The 18,584-nt window shown below is 44.1% G+C and overlaps 9 protein-coding genes and 1 long non-coding RNA gene across 12 annotated transcripts in view; 6 read left to right on the top strand and 4 right to left on the bottom strand.

The window, feature by feature from the left end:
• LOC117895191 (ankyrin repeat domain-containing protein SOWAHC) overlaps positions 1-1,286 on the top strand; it is a 29,536-nt gene extending 28,250 nt beyond the window's left edge. For 2 of the 3 annotated variants that reach the window (XM_034802671.1, XM_034802670.1), the window contains 2 exons: positions 445-471; positions 526-1,286. In XM_034802671.1, coding sequence (XP_034658562.1) covers positions 445-471; positions 526-1,190 — 692 coding nt within the window. In that variant the 3' untranslated portion in view covers positions 1,191-1,286. Of the gene's footprint in view, positions 1-7; positions 54-444; positions 472-525 lie in introns of all 3 variants that reach the window. The other variant, XM_034802672.1, reaches the window with a different exon arrangement.
• Positions 1,287-1,435: 149 nt separating this feature from the next.
• Positions 1,436-3,289, top strand: LOC117895193 (kelch domain-containing protein 4). Its single transcript, XM_034802675.1, has 4 exons — positions 1,436-1,622; positions 1,683-1,988; positions 2,048-2,468; positions 2,531-3,289. Exons 1-4 carry the CDS (start codon positions 1,509-1,511, stop codon positions 3,229-3,231), a joined length of 1,542 nt encoding a protein of 513 aa, XP_034658566.1. The 5' UTR covers positions 1,436-1,508; the 3' UTR covers positions 3,232-3,289.
• On the bottom strand, positions 3,237-4,209 carry LOC117895195 (probable phosphomannomutase). Its single transcript, XM_034802676.1, has one exon. The coding sequence runs from the start codon at positions 4,098-4,100 to the stop codon at positions 3,336-3,338; it is 765 nt and encodes a 254-aa protein (XP_034658567.1). The 5' UTR covers positions 4,101-4,209; the 3' UTR covers positions 3,237-3,335.
• Positions 4,210-4,382: 173 nt separating this feature from the next.
• LOC117895197 lies at positions 4,383-15,148 on the bottom strand. Its single transcript, XM_034802678.1, has 3 exons — positions 15,142-15,148; positions 4,741-4,749; positions 4,383-4,683 (listed from the first exon to the last, which is right to left on the bottom strand). Exon 3 carries the CDS (start codon positions 4,675-4,677, stop codon positions 4,495-4,497), a length of 183 nt encoding a protein of 60 aa, XP_034658569.1. The 5' UTR covers positions 4,678-4,683; positions 4,741-4,749; positions 15,142-15,148; the 3' UTR covers positions 4,383-4,494.
• Positions 4,824-8,095, top strand: LOC117895189 (melanotransferrin). The gene is made up of 6 exons (XM_034802666.1): positions 4,824-4,985; positions 5,091-5,518; positions 5,576-5,709; positions 5,772-5,932; positions 5,998-6,659; positions 6,724-8,095. The coding sequence occupies exons 1-6, from the start codon at positions 4,925-4,927 to the stop codon at positions 7,780-7,782; spliced, it is 2,505 nt and encodes an 834-aa protein (XP_034658557.1). The 5' UTR covers positions 4,824-4,924; the 3' UTR covers positions 7,783-8,095.
• Positions 8,774-9,898, top strand: LOC117895196 (histidine triad nucleotide-binding protein 3). Its single transcript, XM_034802677.1, has 3 exons — positions 8,774-9,200; positions 9,309-9,499; positions 9,571-9,898. Exons 1-3 carry the CDS (start codon positions 8,822-8,824, stop codon positions 9,610-9,612), a joined length of 612 nt encoding a protein of 203 aa, XP_034658568.1. The 5' UTR covers positions 8,774-8,821; the 3' UTR covers positions 9,613-9,898.
• Positions 10,389-12,876, top strand: LOC117895192 (phosphoacetylglucosamine mutase). The gene is made up of 3 exons (XM_034802674.1): positions 10,389-10,745; positions 11,118-12,561; positions 12,624-12,876. Exons 1-3 carry the CDS (start codon positions 10,645-10,647, stop codon positions 12,720-12,722), a joined length of 1,644 nt encoding a protein of 547 aa, XP_034658565.1. The 5' UTR covers positions 10,389-10,644; the 3' UTR covers positions 12,723-12,876.
• Positions 15,149-15,182: 34 nt separating the features above from the next.
• Positions 15,183-16,100, bottom strand: LOC117895199. Its single transcript, XR_004648906.1, has 3 exons — positions 15,599-16,100; positions 15,402-15,534; positions 15,183-15,346 (listed from the first exon to the last, which is right to left on the bottom strand). It is a non-coding gene; the product is annotated as an uncharacterized LOC117895199 (long non-coding RNA).
• A 97-nt stretch (positions 16,101-16,197) lies between these two features.
• On the top strand, positions 16,198-17,565 carry LOC117894586 (eukaryotic translation initiation factor 2 subunit 2). Its single transcript, XM_034801731.1, has 3 exons — positions 16,198-16,331; positions 16,514-16,913; positions 16,977-17,565. The coding sequence occupies exons 1-3, from the start codon at positions 16,317-16,319 to the stop codon at positions 17,498-17,500; spliced, it is 939 nt and encodes a 312-aa protein (XP_034657622.1). The 5' UTR covers positions 16,198-16,316; the 3' UTR covers positions 17,501-17,565.
• On the bottom strand, positions 17,502-18,352 carry LOC117894596. The gene has a single exon (XM_034801746.1). It carries the CDS (start codon positions 18,210-18,212, stop codon positions 17,571-17,573), a length of 642 nt encoding a protein of 213 aa, XP_034657637.1. The 5' UTR covers positions 18,213-18,352; the 3' UTR covers positions 17,502-17,570.
• Positions 18,353-18,584: the final 232 nt, after the last annotated feature.

The following is an 18,584-nucleotide window of genomic DNA, read 5'->3' as shown; positions in this document are numbered from 1 at the left end:
TATGTAGAGATTCAAGCGATGCGATTCAACGGCGGACTCAATGGTACCTGGAGGCAGGTTGAAAGTTTTAACGATCTTGAGTATTACCAAACTATTACTGTTGATTAAATATCTATTGCTATTAGCCCTAAATAAATCCGCTTTTGCCTGTAAATAAGCTGCTTTCATAGCTGGTAGCTGAAGTCTCTTTATTTTATATTTAGTTTAATTTTTGCAAGCATTTTGAGTTGCAAAGCCTGATTGCATTTCTATTGGTAAGTTTTCCTTTCTTATTATTTCTTACTCATCGCTTGATCCAAATTGTACAAACTCTTCGTACCTCCCATGCATCTATTTAAGAGTTTTTTGGCATTTGTTTTGTTGGAATGTTTCAGCATGTCGTTCATTCGATCTCTTTAAATGTTTGCCTACCACTTAACTAATTAATTTTTGTTTACTTTTCAGAAATCAAGGCACGAAAAAAGCATACAAGTAAGTCCATTAAAATTATAATTATTCTCAGAGATAAATTGAATTGTTTTACAGTCGAAAAAGATTTGGGATTCCTACGGATTGGCTCCCTGAATGTCCGGGTAAAGAAGACAACCGAGGCATTCAGCAATTTCTTGGGAGTGGGCAATGGCAGTGGGGTAGCTCCGACGGGTTATGGCAGTGGCGGGGCGGCCACAACAGCAAGTCGCCCTCACCAGCGATCTCACCGACACCCTCATCAGCGTCATCATCACCACGTTGGTACGACACGGAATCGACATCCGAATCAGAGACCAGCGACCACACCGTACGGCACGAACTCGAATCCGGGCTCGAGGGCGAGTGTACCAAATAACCGAAACATCTACGATGTTGTCCACAAATCATGGGGCTCTGCTGACAATATAACACAGCGCACGGAAGACCTAATGCCACCACCTAAATCTGTGGAGACCAAGCGAAACAAGTCCTCGAAGAGATCATCGTATGCGTCCAATGCAACGAACTCCCCGCGGGACTCCATTTGCTCATCCAACTCAAGCTCGAATCTGAACGGTGGCTACAGCAGCATGCCCACCACTCCCAACCAGGTGCGTGCTCCCAAAGGAATGGATCCATCCTTTACAGCAGATTCCGATTCGGATTCTGCCTGTGGATTCGATTCAAGTTGGTCTGTTAGCCATGTCGCTGCTATGAGAAACAATTCATCACAGTCCTAATTACATTACATTTGATGTATAACCTTACAGTATATAAACTTGTACAATTAATACAAAATTGACCATACAATCAATAAACTTATCCATTTTACACTCGATGTAATGTAAAGTAATGTTAAAATCTATGTTATACGATTTCAAATTCGATTTAATATTTGTAGTTGCGGAGTTCAACAACTAAAACGCGTTAAGACATTTCTCACAATTGCGTCGATAGCACTGTATACTGTATGCCGCCAAAACCGATAAATGTAATCGACTCTACACGTGCGGCTAAAGTTGTTTACAAATTTGTAATTCTTAATTAAACCAACTAAAATGGGTAAAAAGGACAAGAATAAGAAGAAGGGCAAGGGTGCCGAGAAAACGGCAATGAAAACGGACAAGAAAAATGCAGCCAAGCAGAAGAAAATGCTGGAAAAACTCGGAGAAGTATGAACGAAATTTGATACCTGCCAAGCGGCTTTAATTCTTATTCGCATTTGCTTTCAGGCCAACATTACTGATATCATCCATATGCTGGAAGTGAAGGAAGGCCGGTTAGATGGCATCACTGAAGAGGTCTGTCCAGCGCCCAGTCCTCGCTCCAACTTTACATTGGTGGCGCATCCCGAAAAGGAAGAACTAATCATGTTTGGCGGCGAACTCTATAATGGAGCCAACATCAGTGTGTACAATGACTTGTTTTTCTACAACATAAAAGCCAACGAGTGGAAGGCACTACGCTCTCCAGGCGGACCGACCCCACGAAGTGGTCACCAAATGGTTTCTCTGGCCAGCAACGGTGGAGAATTGTGGGTATGTCACACAGCCTTTACCTAAGGCAAACCTGTTGATTGTAGTACGAATATTTGTAGATGTTTGGTGGGGAGCACGCGAGCCCATCCCAGCTGCAGTTCCATCACTACAGAGATCTGTGGAAATTTAGTCTTAAATCGCGCAAATGGGAAAAGCTGACGGCACCCAATGGACCGAGTGCCAGAAGTGGCCATAGAATGACGGCCTCAAAGAAGCGTCTGTTCATTTTCGGTGGCTTTCACGACAACAACCAGTCGTACAATTACTTCAACGATGTGCACGTTTTCTCCCTGGAGAGCTACCTCTGGCTAAAGGTAGAAATAAGCGGTCCGATAATTCCGCACGTTCGATCAGGTTGCTGCATTGCAGCGGCTCCGGATGGCAAAATATTCGTTTGGGGTGGCTACTCGAGAGCATCAATGAAGAAGGACATCGATCGCGGAGTCACTCACACCGATATGTTTGCCCTAACTCAAGATAGTAAGACTCAAAATTATCCCCAAACAGTTCCCAACAGCTATATTAATATGTTGTCACTCCAGAAAACAGCGGAGATGCGGATAATAAATACAAATGGGTCACCGTAAAAGCCGGAGGATATCGACCCAAGCCACGTAGTAGTGTTGGCTGCACTGTCGCTGCAAATGGCAAGGCGTATTGCTTTGGCGGCGTGATGGATGTGAATGAGGATGATGAGGATGTGCATGGACAGTTTAGCGACGACCTGCTGGCCTTTGACTTGACTGCCCAAACCTGGCGTTTGCTGGAAATCGTGGAAAAGAGCAGTCCTGCCACCAAAAAGAATGTAAAAGATTCGAATGATATCGAAATGGGTGAAGACAAGGCCGCTCCGGCAGGTCCTGTTACCACCACCGATGGCATATTCACCGTCACAGTTGGCGGGCCCAGTACCAGTAGCACTACACCCTTCACATCGGCTATACCCAGCCTGTTTGGTAACAAGCAGCGTGCCACATCTGTACCATCGCCGCGGATGAATCCCGGACTTTGTGTGTGCAAGGGCACACTGTACGTCTTTGGTGGAATATTCGAGGAAGACGCCAAGCAGATGACTTACAACGACTTCTATGCCCTGGATCTGCACAAGCAAGAGTGGAAAGTTTTGATCCCAAACAATCTGAAAGCCCACGACTGGGTGGACAGCGATAGCAGCAGCTCCGATGAGGAGGACAGTGGCAGTGATGAGGATAGCTCCGACAGCTCTGACATGGACACGGACTAAGTAAATAACGTTTACAAAACATTATATTTTCACTTTTGCTTACATATTTACAATGGAATATTGATCAGTTTTTGGTTAGCTCTCATAAACAATCATCAGATGCATCATAGTTTAAGAATCTCTGTAAGTATGCGCTTCGTGTCGTCTGGAGTGTTCACCTTGTGGCCAATAATACGTGGATCGGTATAGATTTCATAGTCGTTGCCACCCGGCTCCGTCTTGTCGCCGAAGAAATGGATTTCCTTGTACTTATAATGGGCTTCAATGTGCCGCAGACAATAAGTTTTGTCCCAGCCATGGGGAAAGACATCAAAACTGATTTGTCCGCCTATGCTGTACGTTAGGTCCACATCGGCAAATTCCTTTTTAAGCGTCGCTATCATCTTTTCCCGGATCTTGTGCTCGATGTCATGCTGGGCAAACATGTTCCTCTCCTCGCGCGTGCACTGACGCCCGATTGGGCACACGTTCATCATGCCGTTGCGGAACTCGATGAACGTACCGCGTTTAATGGGCACATCCAGCTCGGACAGGTATCGGAGAACAAAGTTTATGAATCGCTTCAGCACCGGCTCCCCCAAGTGCTTGATTATGTTTTGCTTTCCCACTTCGGCTCCACGTTCGATCTGCACCAGCCCGTTCTCGGGGAATATAAAATCGAATTTCGTCAGAATCTTCTGTCCGCTCAGCTGCTCGAACATTTTCTCCAAGTCAGAGCCACCGACAATGCCAATCGTCGCCCGGGGTTTCACCTTTGTGTAGAAGAACTCTTCGAATTCCGGCTGCACCACCGAACGGGGCATTGTGAGGGTACCATCCACGTCGAAAAGGAGTAGGATTTCATCGCGGTTGAGGGTTTCCGTGCTCATCTTGGCTGTTCAGGTGATTTTACCATGTAATATCTAAAATGCAAACACCACGTATGACGCTGATAAAGAATAACAAAAACAATTAGTGGGCGGCAACGAATGTATGAGAAATACACTAAAGCTTTCGGTACGCTTTGGAACTAGTTCCAGGCTTTTTACACGTCGATAATCCGATAGTTAAAGCAGGATTTGCGCCAACTTACATTTATTATTTATACTCAATTAACATTTAAAAGGTGTATAAATTATACAAACATTAGGTTAATTATATTTATCTAACAAACATAGTTTAAGTGTGTGGTTGTTTGAACAACTACAAAATGTACATCTTGTTCTATGCATCTGTGGTATAGATTCTCTACGCACACTCAATATTACAATTATTGGGTCCTTTTCATTCCCTTCTCTTAACCGTATGCTGCAGCTCATCTCTTTTTATTTTGCTGTACTCCTGGAGCGACTTGTACTTGTCCGTGTTGAGCATTGGGTCCAATATTACCGGGTACACCGCCAAGCCAATGGCTCCTACAATGCAGGACACGAAGCCAACGAATTTCCATCCACGCAGAGCTGCCATTTTTATCTATAACAAGTGAAATTATAATTATTCGGCAAAATGTTGTTACAAAACAAAAAACACCTGGTCGTGCTGAAATGAGCTAAAAAATACCAAACGCCACTGCATTCCGTTGGAATTGTGCAACACTTTCAGCCACTCATCGATAACGATACATTTCTGGAGCTGGGCTTGGGTGTGGTGTTTTTTTTTAATATCTGTTTTAACTTTGTGCCTGTTTTAATTTGTTTGTTTAACTATAGCTAAGATGGTTAGAGTCCCAGTTTATGCGGCTCTACTCAGCGTTCTTTGCATCACCGTCGTTTGCGGTAAGTAGGGTTCGGAAGGGACGTTCAGGGCGTCATAGCTTAGGGCGTTGCTCGGTCACCACAAACAAATACTCATCAATAAAACTTTGATTTATTTTCTTACAGCACAACATCACTACGATGAGCATAGAACGAGTCAAATCATTTGGTGCACGAAGAGTCTGGAGGAGCAGTATAAATGCCAAAACCTGACTGTTGCCATCGAACGCGACCGCGCACTCTTCGACGAGGCATTTCTGAATTTAACATGCTTCAAGGCATTCAGTGCTGATGAGTGCATCCACCACATCGATCGTGAAAAGGCCCATATAACCTCACTGGACGCTGGCGATGTCTTCACCGCTGGGCGCTACAACTCTCTGATTCCAATAATGCAGGAAAAGTTGGAGGGCGGCTTTCAGGAGTATCAGTCCGTGGCGGTGATCAAGAAGGGGGCACTGCCCGATGTAACTAGTCTGCATGGTCTGCGCAATAAGCGAGCATGCTTCCCATGGGTTGGCAGCTTGGCCGGTTGGATTGTGCCCATACACACGGTAGGACCTAAACTAATTCCTGTTTTGGGTGTACTCTCATGAAGGATTCATTTATAGCTGCAAAAAGAAGGTGGCATGGAAGTTGTGGACTGCAACAATCAGGTGAAAACAGCTGCCAACTACTTCAACAGGTCGTGCGCAGTCTACTCGCTAACTGACAAATACAATCCAATCGGAGACAACTCCGACAAGTGAGTGCAGAGCAGTCAAAACAATGGATTTTTGGGTAAAAACAATATAAATTATCTTGCAGGCTGTGTACCCTTTGCACTGGCAAGATTCCTGGCGGACGCTGTTCTTCGGCTGATCCCTACTTTGGCTACGAAGGAGCATTTAGATGCCTACTCGAAGCCGGCGATGTTGCCTTCCTGCGTCACTCGACAGTCAGTGAAATGCTGCAGACCCCAGAATTTGGTGAGTAGTTTTATTCACCATACAATGGGCTTGCCCATTAATGCACTTTATGTTTGTTTCTTTAGTAATCTTGTCACCAGACAAATTCGAACTGCTTTGCCGTGATGGTCGTCGTGTGCCAATTAACGACTACCGCCAATGTAATTGGGGCCAGGTGCCAGCCGATGCCATTGTAACCTCTTCGGCGCGCAGCTTCAGTGACAGAGCGCAGTATCAAATGTTTTTGAAGCGCATCTCTGAGCTGTACTCGGACGGGCTTCGTGAAACCAATCCCAACAACAACAACAACAACCAAGGAGCAGCCGGGTTTACCAACTATGAGCAGGGTCGCAGAAATCCCTACGACCAGTTTGGCAATCAATATGACCAATCCAGCAATGCCTTTAGCAGAAACCAGAATCCCTTCGATCGTTTTGACAACTCGAATTTCCGCAATGAACGCCTGGACAGCAGCTTCACGTCCGATGCCAACACCCCAGACCGCAACAACGGATCAGTTCTCTATGAAAAGTTCCGCATATTTGATTCGAAACGATACGGAAAGACCAATCTGCTGTTCCAGGACTCGAGCCGTGCTCTTACAGTCATACCCGAAGACGATCAGTCCTTTACAAAGTATCTGCAGAGTTCCATCAACTATATCTACGGAATACGCGAGTGCCCAATACCAGCGATGACCCTTTGTGTGACGTCGGAGCAGGAGCTGGAAAAGTGTATTAAAATGAGGGTAAGTGGGAGCTCGAGGTCTCTGTCTAGGAAGATAATTTTTTAATGAATTGAAATACTTGCAGACTGCCCTTAAAGCACAGATCTTGAAGCCAGAACTGATATGCAAGAAAATGCACTCCCACATCAATTGCATGCAGTTCATTCAGGCGGGCAAGGCTGACATTGCTGTGTTCGATGCCGGAGATGTCTACACTGGTGGATTGAACTACGATTTGATACCGTTCATGTCCGAGGTGTATAATCTGGGGGAGCCGTACTACTACGTGGTTGCTGTCGCCAAGGAGGAGGATCCCGATACGGAACTCACCTACCTAAAGGGCAAAAATACCTGCCACACGGGCATCAACACCGCCGCTGGCTGGACATATCCCATGGCGCTGTTCATCTCAAACGGCTGGATTCGACCATACGGCTGTGACTCTGTGCGCGCCGCTGCGGAATACTTCACAAAGTCCTGCGTTCCCGGTGCCATCAGCAGCGAATATAACACAGGTGTGCCGTATGACAGCATGTGTGACCTGTGCCACGGAACGAGCTACAGATACTGCCGACGAGATGCGTCAGAGGACTACTACGGGCACACCGGTGCATTCAGGTGCCTGGTGGAAGGCGGCGGCCATGTGGCTTTCATGAAGCACACCACTGTGATGGAGAGCACGGGCGGCAAGCGGAAGGAGTGGTGGGCGCGCAACGCTCTAAACGACGACTTTGAGCTCTTGTGCACGGACGGTACTCGAGCCGAGATACAGGAGTACAAACGCTGTAACTTAGGCAAGGTGAAGGCCAATGCCGTGGTAACGCGCGGAGGCGTCAACTACAACGAAACCCAGTTAAATGCTTACATCAACCTTCTGACCTATGCCCAACAACTGTACGGCAGAAAGGATGTAGATGCCTTCAGTTTTAGCATGTTCTCATCTCCGATTGGACACTACGACCTGATCTTTCAGGATGCCACTCGGCAGCTGCAGGTAATTCCGCGCAATCAGCGCACCTACGATTCCTATTTGGGAAGCGACTTTATGAGGGCTCGCCGCATAACCGACTGTTATGCGGGTGCCTCCCAAGTGGCCCTCTCCATAGGTCTGCTGCTTTCGAGTGCAATAGCTATAATGCTCTAAGTGCAACCCACTCACTGCCAGTCCAAACATCTACATAGACTCGAAGTACAATAATCTCTAGCACAAAACAAAAGACAACATATCAACATTTTTACATTCCCAATACGCGTAGTTGACCATTACTACGAGATCGCTTTTGTAGTCCACAAAGGTCATATTATTTTTTAAAAAGTGCCTCGAATTATACAGAATTAATGTATTTGTACATAGCAACTAAGTCCGTCCAAAAAAAGTTTTACCTACCATATACAAAGTGTAACTGAAGATCTGCTCCGCGACAATTATTACAGAGGGAGCAACGTTTTACAAAGTTTTACAAATTAGTATATTTAATAAATGAAACCTACAACTTAGATGTGCCCTACTTATGATAAGAGTTTTCTAGATACCTATAATCCAATCAAACTTCAGACTATTCAAATTAACGAACAAGGTGACGTCATTTGGGTGGCAGCATATGTTTATTGTGAAAAACTTAACGCTTTGCTACACTATTCCATGAAGTGTTTGATGAGATGGTGATCTTTTTAGTTTGTGGTTTAATTACCCCGTGAAGCACGGAAACCGATGAACCATGCCCGTAAGATACTCCTCAACGGTGGTCTCCTTCCGACGCCCAACCCCTGCTATGCCAAAGGCACAAATCGCGTTCTCCAGCAGCTTTGCGGGCGACTCGTGACGAATGGTGGCATCGAATTGAGTTCTGCAGTGTGTATGGTGTCAAGTGGTCATCCATGCATCCATTATATACCCCACGGATGGAACTGCTAGTTACCCTTCAGCTGCCATTGGAGTCAGTATTTAAAAAACTTTGCAGAGGAGCAGCCAAAACAAACGCTAATACAAGGAGAGGGTAATTTCGGCCAGACGCTTCAGCCGACGCATCACATCCACCGTGTCGAATTTGTTTTTGCCTGAGCGGAACAACATCGTTATGGCTGGTCGATTGAGTTTTCATTGGAAAATTAATTGTAAACACATTTGTTTGGGCTTAAAACCTGAAAACACCTGGAACCCATTTACGCGCTAGCAACTGTGAATGGCAACGATTGTCAGCTGGCAAGAACTGTGGCAGTTTGACCATTCCACTGAAAACGACACCATGCAGGGAGACAGCCTGAGCCTGTTCAAACGAAAGAAAACTATTTTTGCCGCCCTCGCAGGACTGGGCTTGCTGGGCCTCGTCGCGGTCTACAATTGTGGAACAAATAATCCAACGGCAGCAGCGTTGCAGGATAAATGTTTATTCTGTGATTTTGCCAACGGACGACAGGGTCCGCCGCCAGTGCTGGAGGTTCAAACTGACGAATATGTGATATTCAAGGATAAGAGTCCCGCGGCAACGTATCACTATCTGGCCATACCCAAGCAGCACTTTGATAGCTTCAGTGTACTCAACAGATCCCACATTGGACTTGGTAAGAGCGCCACGTCCCCCCAAAATCTTGACTGAAACATGTACATATGTACGTTTACATGGCTGTTTATAATGTATTCATGTGTATGTGTTTGTTGGTATCCATCAGTGCTGCGGATGGAGTCTGGCATGGTGGAGCTGCTCAAGTCAAAGAATGTGGACCCTTCGAAGGCGATTATTGGATTTCACATCCCGCCATTCATCTCGGTGAAGCATCTGCATCTACATGGCATCTATCCCCCGTCGGAGATGAGTTTGTGGAATCGCATCAACTTCATGTCGTCGTTTTGGTTCAAAACGGTGAGAGAACACAAAGACACCTGAGTGCATTGCTTTAACTTATTGTTGTTGCTTCCTTTCCCTCCATGCAGGCCAAGGATGCCAACGAAGCGCTGGAACTGAGAGAGTTGTAACAATGGACAACCCCGTGTATTTACACGTGTATTTACACCCCAAAGCTGTGTTTATGTGTACCCTTGCATTTCCAATTGTAAATAAGCACATTTGTTGCTTTTAATTAGCATTAAGTGAGAAAACAGTTACCTGTGCACGTAAACTATCGTATCGAATCAAGATATCAGTGATAACAGTCGTACCAATGTCTCGGCCAAAGACTTGTGTAAAAAAAATCACCTCAGACTCGAGCCGTTAAATAATTCTAAAATATTTGATGTTAAAATATAAAGTTTAATTTAGTTATTTTAAATATTTTTGGGCTATGCTGCCGATAAGTATCGCGAAGCGACTGTATTTTCAGGTTTTCTAAGTGTTGGCTAACTCATGCGACTGGTTGATAGCCAACACTTACAGTTTATGCTTATTTTCTTAGTTGGCCTTCTAGTTTGAACCTATTTTGTAAACAATTCAAAATTAGAAAGTCGTCAAAACTAGCCAATCTTGTGGAGAATTGATTGATAAATTGGGTAAAATTATAGTTTCAGTGCTGAGAGTCCTAACTAGTTGGTAATATGGAATGGAATATCAAATGTGAAAGTATATTTCTGTCGGCCTGTATTTTCAGGTGTTCTAAGTGTTGGCTAACTCATGCGACTGGTTGATAGCCAACACTTACAGTTTATGCTTATTTTCTTAGTTGGCCTTCTAGTTTGAACCTATTTTGTAAACAATTCAAACCAAGGAAGTAGTGAAAACTAGCCAGTCTTGTGGAGAATTGATTTATAAATTGGGTAAAATTATAGGTTGATTGCTGAGAGACCTAACTAGTTCGTAATAAGGAATGGAATATCAAATGTGAAAGTAGATTTCTGTCGGCCAGATGGTATTTCTTATCGTATCGACAACACATTGCTCACAAACTCACAAACTGAAAAGTGAAACTTGAAAGCTGCTCCGCGACCGGTTAGCGTAATCGGTGTATAAGTATTTAAAGAGATTTTGGGTGCCACCCTACTTTGGACAATTTTGAGTACGCTCGAGGCTAGAAAATGTCGATCAATCTGCGAACTGTGTACGCCTTTGCCAGGGAAATGTACCCCAAAATTTCCACGGAGTACGTTCAGTATGGAACAGCTGGGTTTCGCGGCAAGTAAGTTATTATTAATGATTAATTAAATCCCCAAAACCCAAATGCATTGGACCCGCACATCTTGTGTTTTAATTAAGAAAGGCGTGCATGTGAATACATATATGTATATGTGTACGTAGATTGGACTGAATATGTACGCAGATGGTCGTGTCTGACTGGCGGAAGATAAGTAATGCGCTTGCACCCTGTTGTTGAAATTCCTATGTATTTATAGATATATTCCACCTTTTATCAATGGACATGCCCTTTCTTGTATGTACATACATTACCTGTGTACATCTGCACTATATACATAGTTTTCTTTTATGCCCATCAACTATGTGATTCAGATTCCGACAAGTTTTGCTGATTTATCTTTTATTTACATTGCAGGGCCGAGTTCCTAGATAGCGTCATGTTCCGTATGGGAGTGCTTGCCACGTTACGTTCTAGATATCGCGGCGGTGCTGTCATCGGCGTCATGATCACTGCCTCACACAATCCGGAACCGGATAATGGAGTGAAACTAGTCGACCCCAAGGGGGAAATGTTGGATGCCAGCTGGGAGTCCATAGCCACGGATCTGGTCAATGTAAGCGACCAGGAGCTGGAGCAACATGTGGCGAAAATAATTAAGGACAATAATATCGACATCACGTCGAGTTCCCATGTGTTCGTCGGAATGGACAATCGTTACCACAGCCCGCGATTACTAAAGGCGGTGGCAGACGGCGTGATAGCACTGAAAGGGAACGTAAGGGAATTCGGAATTGTGACCACACCCATGCTCCACTTCTTTGTGGTGGCGGCAAATACTAAGGAGGCGTACGGAAAGCCCACCGAAGAAGCATACTACGAGAAACTTATCAGCGCCTTCGAGTCGCTGCGAAACGGTCAGCTAGAGAACGGAAACTATAAGAACAACGTGGTCTTTGATGGTGCAAATGGAGTCGGTGCTAGGAAAATGTTACAGTTTATTAAGCGTATGAATAAGTCGTTAAACATATCAGTTATTAACCAAGGCATTGGACCTGGCAAGATCAACGATGAGTGTGGAGCGGACTACGTCAAAGTGCAACAGCGGCCGCCCATATCCATGCCCATTGTGGAACCTTTCACGCGATGTGTGAGTGTGGATGGCGATGCTGACCGAGTGGTTTACTTCTTCACCAACGACAAGGGCGAGTTCCAACTGCTGGACGGAGACCGCATTGCCACGCTAGTCGCGGGATACCTAATGGACTTGGTAACGCGGAGCGAGATAGATCTGCGTTTGGGACTGGTTCAAACTGCGTATGCCAATGGAGCATCCACCGATTACATAGTCAACGAACTGAAATTCCCCGTTTCTTGTGTTCCAACCGGTGTTAAGCACCTGCACCACAAAGCCCTGGAATACGACATCGGCGTGTACTTCGAGGCAAATGGCCATGGCACAATTGTCTTTAGCGACCACGCGAAAGCCACAATTGCAACAGCTTCGGAAACGAAGGATAGTGCCAAGACCTTGCTGCTCCTGATTGATCTCATTAACGAAACTGTTGGTGATGCCATCTCAGATATGCTGCTTGTAGAGACGATTTTAAACCACAAAGGCTGGGATGTTAAGGACTGGATATCCACATACAACGACCTGCCAAACCGACAGCTGAAAATTAAAGTCCAGGATAGGAATGTCATCGAAACCACGAATGCGGAAAGAGATTGTGTCAAGCCGGAGGGTCTGCAAACGGAAATTAATAAGGTGGTATCGAATTACAAACGTGGACGCTCCTTTGTGCGTCCCTCCGGCACAGAGGACATAGTGCGAGTGTATGCTGAGGCTGCTACTAAAGAGGTACATTATCATTCAAACAGTTTGCAATTGTATTACTCACATACGTTTTTCTTTGATTCCAGGACACAGAGAACTTGGCCTACGAAGTGGGAGTACTTGTTCAAAGACTGGCAGGAGGAGTCGGACCGGAGTTGACACAACCAGGCAGTGCACATCTCTAAACCAGTTGATCCAATCTGATCCAAAAGCAATACTTTTCTATTTTTTCCACTAAATTTTCTCACGCAATCAATCTCTGCCTTTATGCGCTCACTTGTAAAAGTTGTCTGACAATAACTTTCAAATGCATTTATATATTTTTATGGTGTATACGTATGTACGTACATATATGTATATGTGTAACCTTTTACTGACTTTTTTTATACTCAAGTGCTATTTTTACCCGATTAATATAAAAATCTATTTATTTTGGCAATATGTACCTGTATTATTTAAGTGTACAATATGTATGACTTTGTACGTGTCTGTTGCAGCTCTCCAAAGGCAGATGGCGATGTGGTCCGGTTCTGCAATCGGTATCTCATCCCAACATCGAGCTTACTATGGATGTGCTAGTCCAGCTGGAGCGCGAATGCACTCCCAATGCAACCCTTTTCCCGCAGAAGATCGATGAAGGCTGCTGGGCTGGTTTTACCGGGAATAATAGACTAATTTTGTAAAAAAAAAATGTAATATCATGTGAAAAACCAATAAAATGTGGCATACTTTCGGGGTGCTCCGATGTTTAGCAAACATTTTGAGGTATGTTTTGGGTACTAAAAGTATGCTACAGTATTTGTATGAGCCATTTCTTAATTTACTCCTCAAAAAATCTTGTAGCATACTTTTAGTTACTTTGCTTTTGAAAAAATTAATTGCGGTTTCAGAGCATCCAGCTTTTGACACAGGGAAAAAAACAAAAACCAGCTACCTCCTGCTGATTTCTGTTGGCCTGGTACTCGGTCTGAAAATTTACATTTGAGCGAAGCATTTTCAAGCTCTATTTTTTTGTTCACAGTGGCGCCCCAACTCTGAGCGGGCAATTCTCGAACTACGTTATTTTAGTTCCATAATTGTCCGTCTGATCGCGGGGGCGCCACTGTGCAACGGACAACAAAAACTTTATTGTTGTACAACAACAACAACAACATAAATCGACAACAACAACAGGACAGACTTGTCTTGTTGTTGTATCCTTTATTTTAAGGCCGATCAGGACATGCCATGCCTCCTCGTGATCGGGAGAGTGTCCTGGATCGTTTGTAATCCTTTGGGATGCAAGGACATTAAGGATAATGCCATTTTAAGGATGTTTTTAAATGTAGTCGCCAGAACCCTATAACTCGGCTGTATCCTGTCGGATCAGGACATGCCATGCCTCCTCGTCATCGGGAGAGTGCCCTGGATCGTTTGTAATCCTTTGAGATGCAAGGACATTAAGGATAATGCCATTTTAAGGATGTTTTTAAATGTAGTCGCTAGAACCCTATATCTCGGCTGTATCCTGTCGGATCAGGACATGCCATGCCTCCTCGTCATCGGGAGAGTGCCCTGGATCGTTTGTAATCCTTTGGGATGCAAGGACATTAAGGATAATGCCATTTTAAGGATGTTTTTAAATGTAGTCGCTAGAACCCTATATCTCGGCTGTATCCTGTCGGATCAGGACATGCCACGCCTCCTCGTCATCGGGAGAGTGCCCTGGATCGTTTGTAATCCTTTGGGATGCAAGGACATTAAGGATAATGCCATTTTAAGGATGTTTTTAAATGTAGTCGCTAGAACCCTATAACTCAGCTGTATCCTGTCGGATCAGGACATGCCATGCCTCCTCGTCATCGGGAGAGTGCCCTGGATCGTTTGTAATCCTTTGGGATGCAAGGACATTAAGGATAATGCCATTTTAAGGATGTTTTTAAATGTAGTCGCTAGAACCCTATATCTCGGCTGTATCCTGTCGGATCAGGACATGCCAAGCCTCCTCGTCATCGGGAGAGTGCCCTGGATCGTTTGTAATCCTTTGGGATGCAAGGACATTAAGGATAATGCCATTTTAAGGATGTTTTTAAATGTAGTCGCTAGAACCCTATATCTCGGCTGTATCCTGTCGGATCAGGACATGCCATGCCTCCTCGTCATCGGGAGAGTGCCCTGGATCGTTTGTAATCCTTTGGGATGCAAGGACATTAAGGATAATGCCATTTTAAGGATGTTTTTAAATGTAGTCGCTAGAACCCTATATCTCGGCTGTATCCTGTCGGATCAGGACATGCCACGCCTCCTCGTGATCGGGACAATGTCCCGGATTGGATGCAACCCTTTCGGATGCAAGGACATTAAGGATAATGTAAATATCCTGTTGTTTTTAGATATAATCCCTACAAATAGCTAACTCGGCTGTTTCCTGTCGGATCAGGACATGCCACGAGTCCTCGTGAGCGGAAGAGTGTCCTGTATAGTTTGAATCTATCAAGGACCTCAAGGAGTGCAGGATGTAGATGTTATATGCAAATTTGTCAAAGGGTCTTTTCAGCCTGAAAGTATGCCACACCTGTTGTAATCAAACCAGCCCCCAAAAGATACTTCAAAATATCGGAACACCCGAAAGTATGCTACACTTTTTATTGTTATAACAAGCATATTACATTTTAAAGGCCTTTACATACTATTACAAAACCTGCCCTCTAATGCAACTCGGTCTCACTCTATATGGGGAGCTTGTAGTCCTCATCGCGAGTAGGAGATGAGATGAGATTCCAGAACCGGGCTCCCTCGGCTATCTGCGTGTCGTCATACATATTGTTCACTAAAATAATACAGGTATGTAAGTATGCACATGTACCATATACATATGTACATACCTACATAGTTAGCTCAATGTTGAGATACTATACTGGGTGTACATTTTGGGATTTGGCATGTTTTGGAGAGCTGCAACAATCACGTACAATCCTCATCCTTCATTGCCATGATAAGAAAGACAGTTTCGGCTATCTGAAAAACACAAAACGAGAACAGTTAAAGAGAGTGCTGCTGGCAGTGTAAATATACAGCTTACCTTTTGAGTGAGTCGCTTTACAATTTAAATACGAAACTCCGGCTGTTGTCGCAAGTATCCTTGCTTTTGAGCTATCTGGGCCAATAGCGCACCAAACATTCACTCAAGCCGGTGGCCGACGAATAGACCGGCTCGTCGCCAGCATCTTTGAGGATCTCAGGCGCATTGGTTGACTTGCCCAGCACAACCATGGCATCCAAGCCATTATTGTTTTCAATCACTTTCAATCACCATCAATCAATTTTAATCAATATTAATAAAAATAGGGTACACAAAAGCACATGCTATGATATACCACCGGCTGACAGAGCAACAAGCTGTCAAATGACACTTTTATGCTATTTTTTGTAGTTTACCCTTTTAGTTTTATACATATTTTGTACACAATCCACTAAATGGAAGTCATGAAAAGTAGTCAAACTTGTGGAAAAATGATTGATAAATTGGTTAAAATTATAGTTTCAGCACTGAAAATCTTAACTAGCTAGTAATGTTAAATATAATAGCAAAATCGAGGAAAATGATTTAAGATTAAGGTATATTTTGAAAAAGAGAATGTATATTTCGGTATATTTTTAGGGTCATAATGGTATATTTCATCGATAAATCCGCGGTCACATTGTTTGCCGTGCTGTCAACTTTTTCTGATGCAATTTTCCATTTATTAAGTGAATTAAAGTAAATTAAAGTTGAAAAAACAATTAACACTAAAACAGAAATGGACGCGGAAGACGTAAGTAGTGTTAATGCATTAGAGAAAGCAATTTGAATGATTTTTTGACCCATGTACATATGTAGTGTGTACATGTGCACATACGGTACATACATATTTACATATTTGCGTGTGAATTGTGCGAACTATGGTTGAGGTTATGTTTGTAAATGATTAATCATGGAATGTTTCATTTTATTTAGGGTTTTGACCCCACTTTGTTGAAAAAGAAGAAGAAGAAGAAGACCACCTTCGACTTGGATGCCGCACTGGGTCTCGATGATGAGGGCAAAAAGGAGGAGCCTCTGGAGGAAGCCTTGGCCGAGGCCGGTGAACTCGAGCTGGAAGATAACTTAGATCTGGAGAGCTTTGGTAAAAAGAAGAAAAAGAAGAAGAAGCCTTTCAACATGGATGAAATCGAGGCTGCTGTGCCAACATTTGGATCCGAGGATATTGTGCCCACCGAGGAGCCCGAGGAGGAGGAGATCAACTTGGACATGGACTTCTCCATGGCTAAAAAGAAGAAGAAGAGCAAGAAGAAGGACTTGGATGAGTTGTTTGCCGACAAACTGGAGGATGACAAGGGCGACGACAAAGAAAATGGTATGTCATCAGTTTTTCGCCCCATTTAGATCATGGATTGAACTGAGACTTGTACTTTTTCAGCGGAAGACAACAGTTCGACCTGGGCAGGTTCCGATCGTGACTATACGTATGACGAATTGCTGAAGCGTGTCTTCGAAATAATCCTTGACAAAAATCCCGACATGGCTGCTGGACGTAAGCCTAAATTTGTCATGCGACCTCCCCAGGTTTTGCGCGTGGGCACAAAGAAAACCTCTTTCGCCAATTTCATGGATATTGCAAAGACGCTGCATCGTATGCCCAAGCATCTGCTTGACTTTTTACTAGCCGAGTTGGGTACCAGCGGCTCCATGGACGGCAACCAGCAGCTTATTATCAAGGGTCGCTTCCAGCCCAAACAGATTGAGAACGTGCTGCGTCGCTACATTAAGGAATACGTGACGTGCCACACCTGTCGCTCCCCCGAGACGATATTGCAGAAAGACACCCGCCTGTTCTTCCTCCAGTGCGAATCCTGCGGCTCTAGATGCTCTGTGGCCAGCATCAAGTCTGGTTTCCAGGCTGTCACCGGCAAGCGTGCTGCCATTCGAGCAAAAACAACCTAAATATTTTATATTTTCTCTATATTTAATACATACTTTTCTATTGAGTAAAAATTCGATATAAAAGAGCCGGCTAGTTTTTTATTTTGTAGCTCTCGTGCCAATCAATGTAATGATCCGCAAATGCAATTTCCATTTGACGTGATCTACCTTTGTCGACCAAAAAGGAAGACGCCTCCAAGCCTAATTTATCCATGTAGAAGTTGGGTCGACAGTGTAGAAAAACGCCATTGCCCCTCTGTATGCTGGAGGCGTCTACATATTCCATGGAAGCAGTTAGAAGCTGCCTCATGCTTCCGCATATTTTTTTGTAGCTTTCCTCGCTTGACAGCTGTGTCGCCTCGTTGTGGAGAGATGCAATCATCGTTCTCTTCCACGGCCTGGTAGCAATGCTCACTTCCAGTGACGCAGTGCTGTCGTCGAGTATGTATTTTCGATATGATGCATGGTGCGGGCATTCTCCGGCTACAAAGGCGTACACGATGCAAGTGCGAAAGTGGCATGGAGCCTTGTTGATGGAAACGGTGAACACATCTTCTCGTTCTGGGTCCCTTGTTACCCGGAGTACATCATTTAGGGCCAGCGGAATGTTCTCGTGGATTATAGGCGCCCCAGGCTTTGGATCGTCCGTTGACTTGGGCCTGTGTGTGGGTTTTCTAATAAAGTAAAGATCCATCCGGTCCTCGATATCGCTCGTACTTGAGTTGGCGGACATCCTGCCTTGATATTCATTCAATATGGAGCTGAAGCTTACTTGCCTCAGAAGAGTGACAAGTTCCTATAACCTTCAACATATGCTCTTTCAGCAAATAATGTCTAACTATTTAAAAACCTTAATATAGAATTTTTTTTTTTTATATTTAATCGCTACAGCGAAATTGGTTGGTCGCAGAGATGAGTCCGCATTGACCAGGTACTTCAGTTTTGTGTTGAATATTATAAAAAGTTACTGAGAATTTTGTACTCAAAAAAGAGTTGTTTGCCGAACGAACACTAGAATTAGAATATAATATATAATTTAAAAAATAATTCATTTGGACTTATTAATGTGGCCGCGCGGGTAAAATGCATTTTTTTGCTTGGTATT

This window comes from Drosophila subobscura, chromosome J (assembly GCF_008121235.1).
Source record: "Drosophila subobscura isolate 14011-0131.10 chromosome J, UCBerk_Dsub_1.0, whole genome shotgun sequence".
Lineage (NCBI taxonomy): Eukaryota > Metazoa > Arthropoda > Insecta > Diptera > Drosophilidae > Drosophila > Drosophila subobscura.
This window is presented reverse-complemented; position numbering and strand designations above follow the sequence as displayed.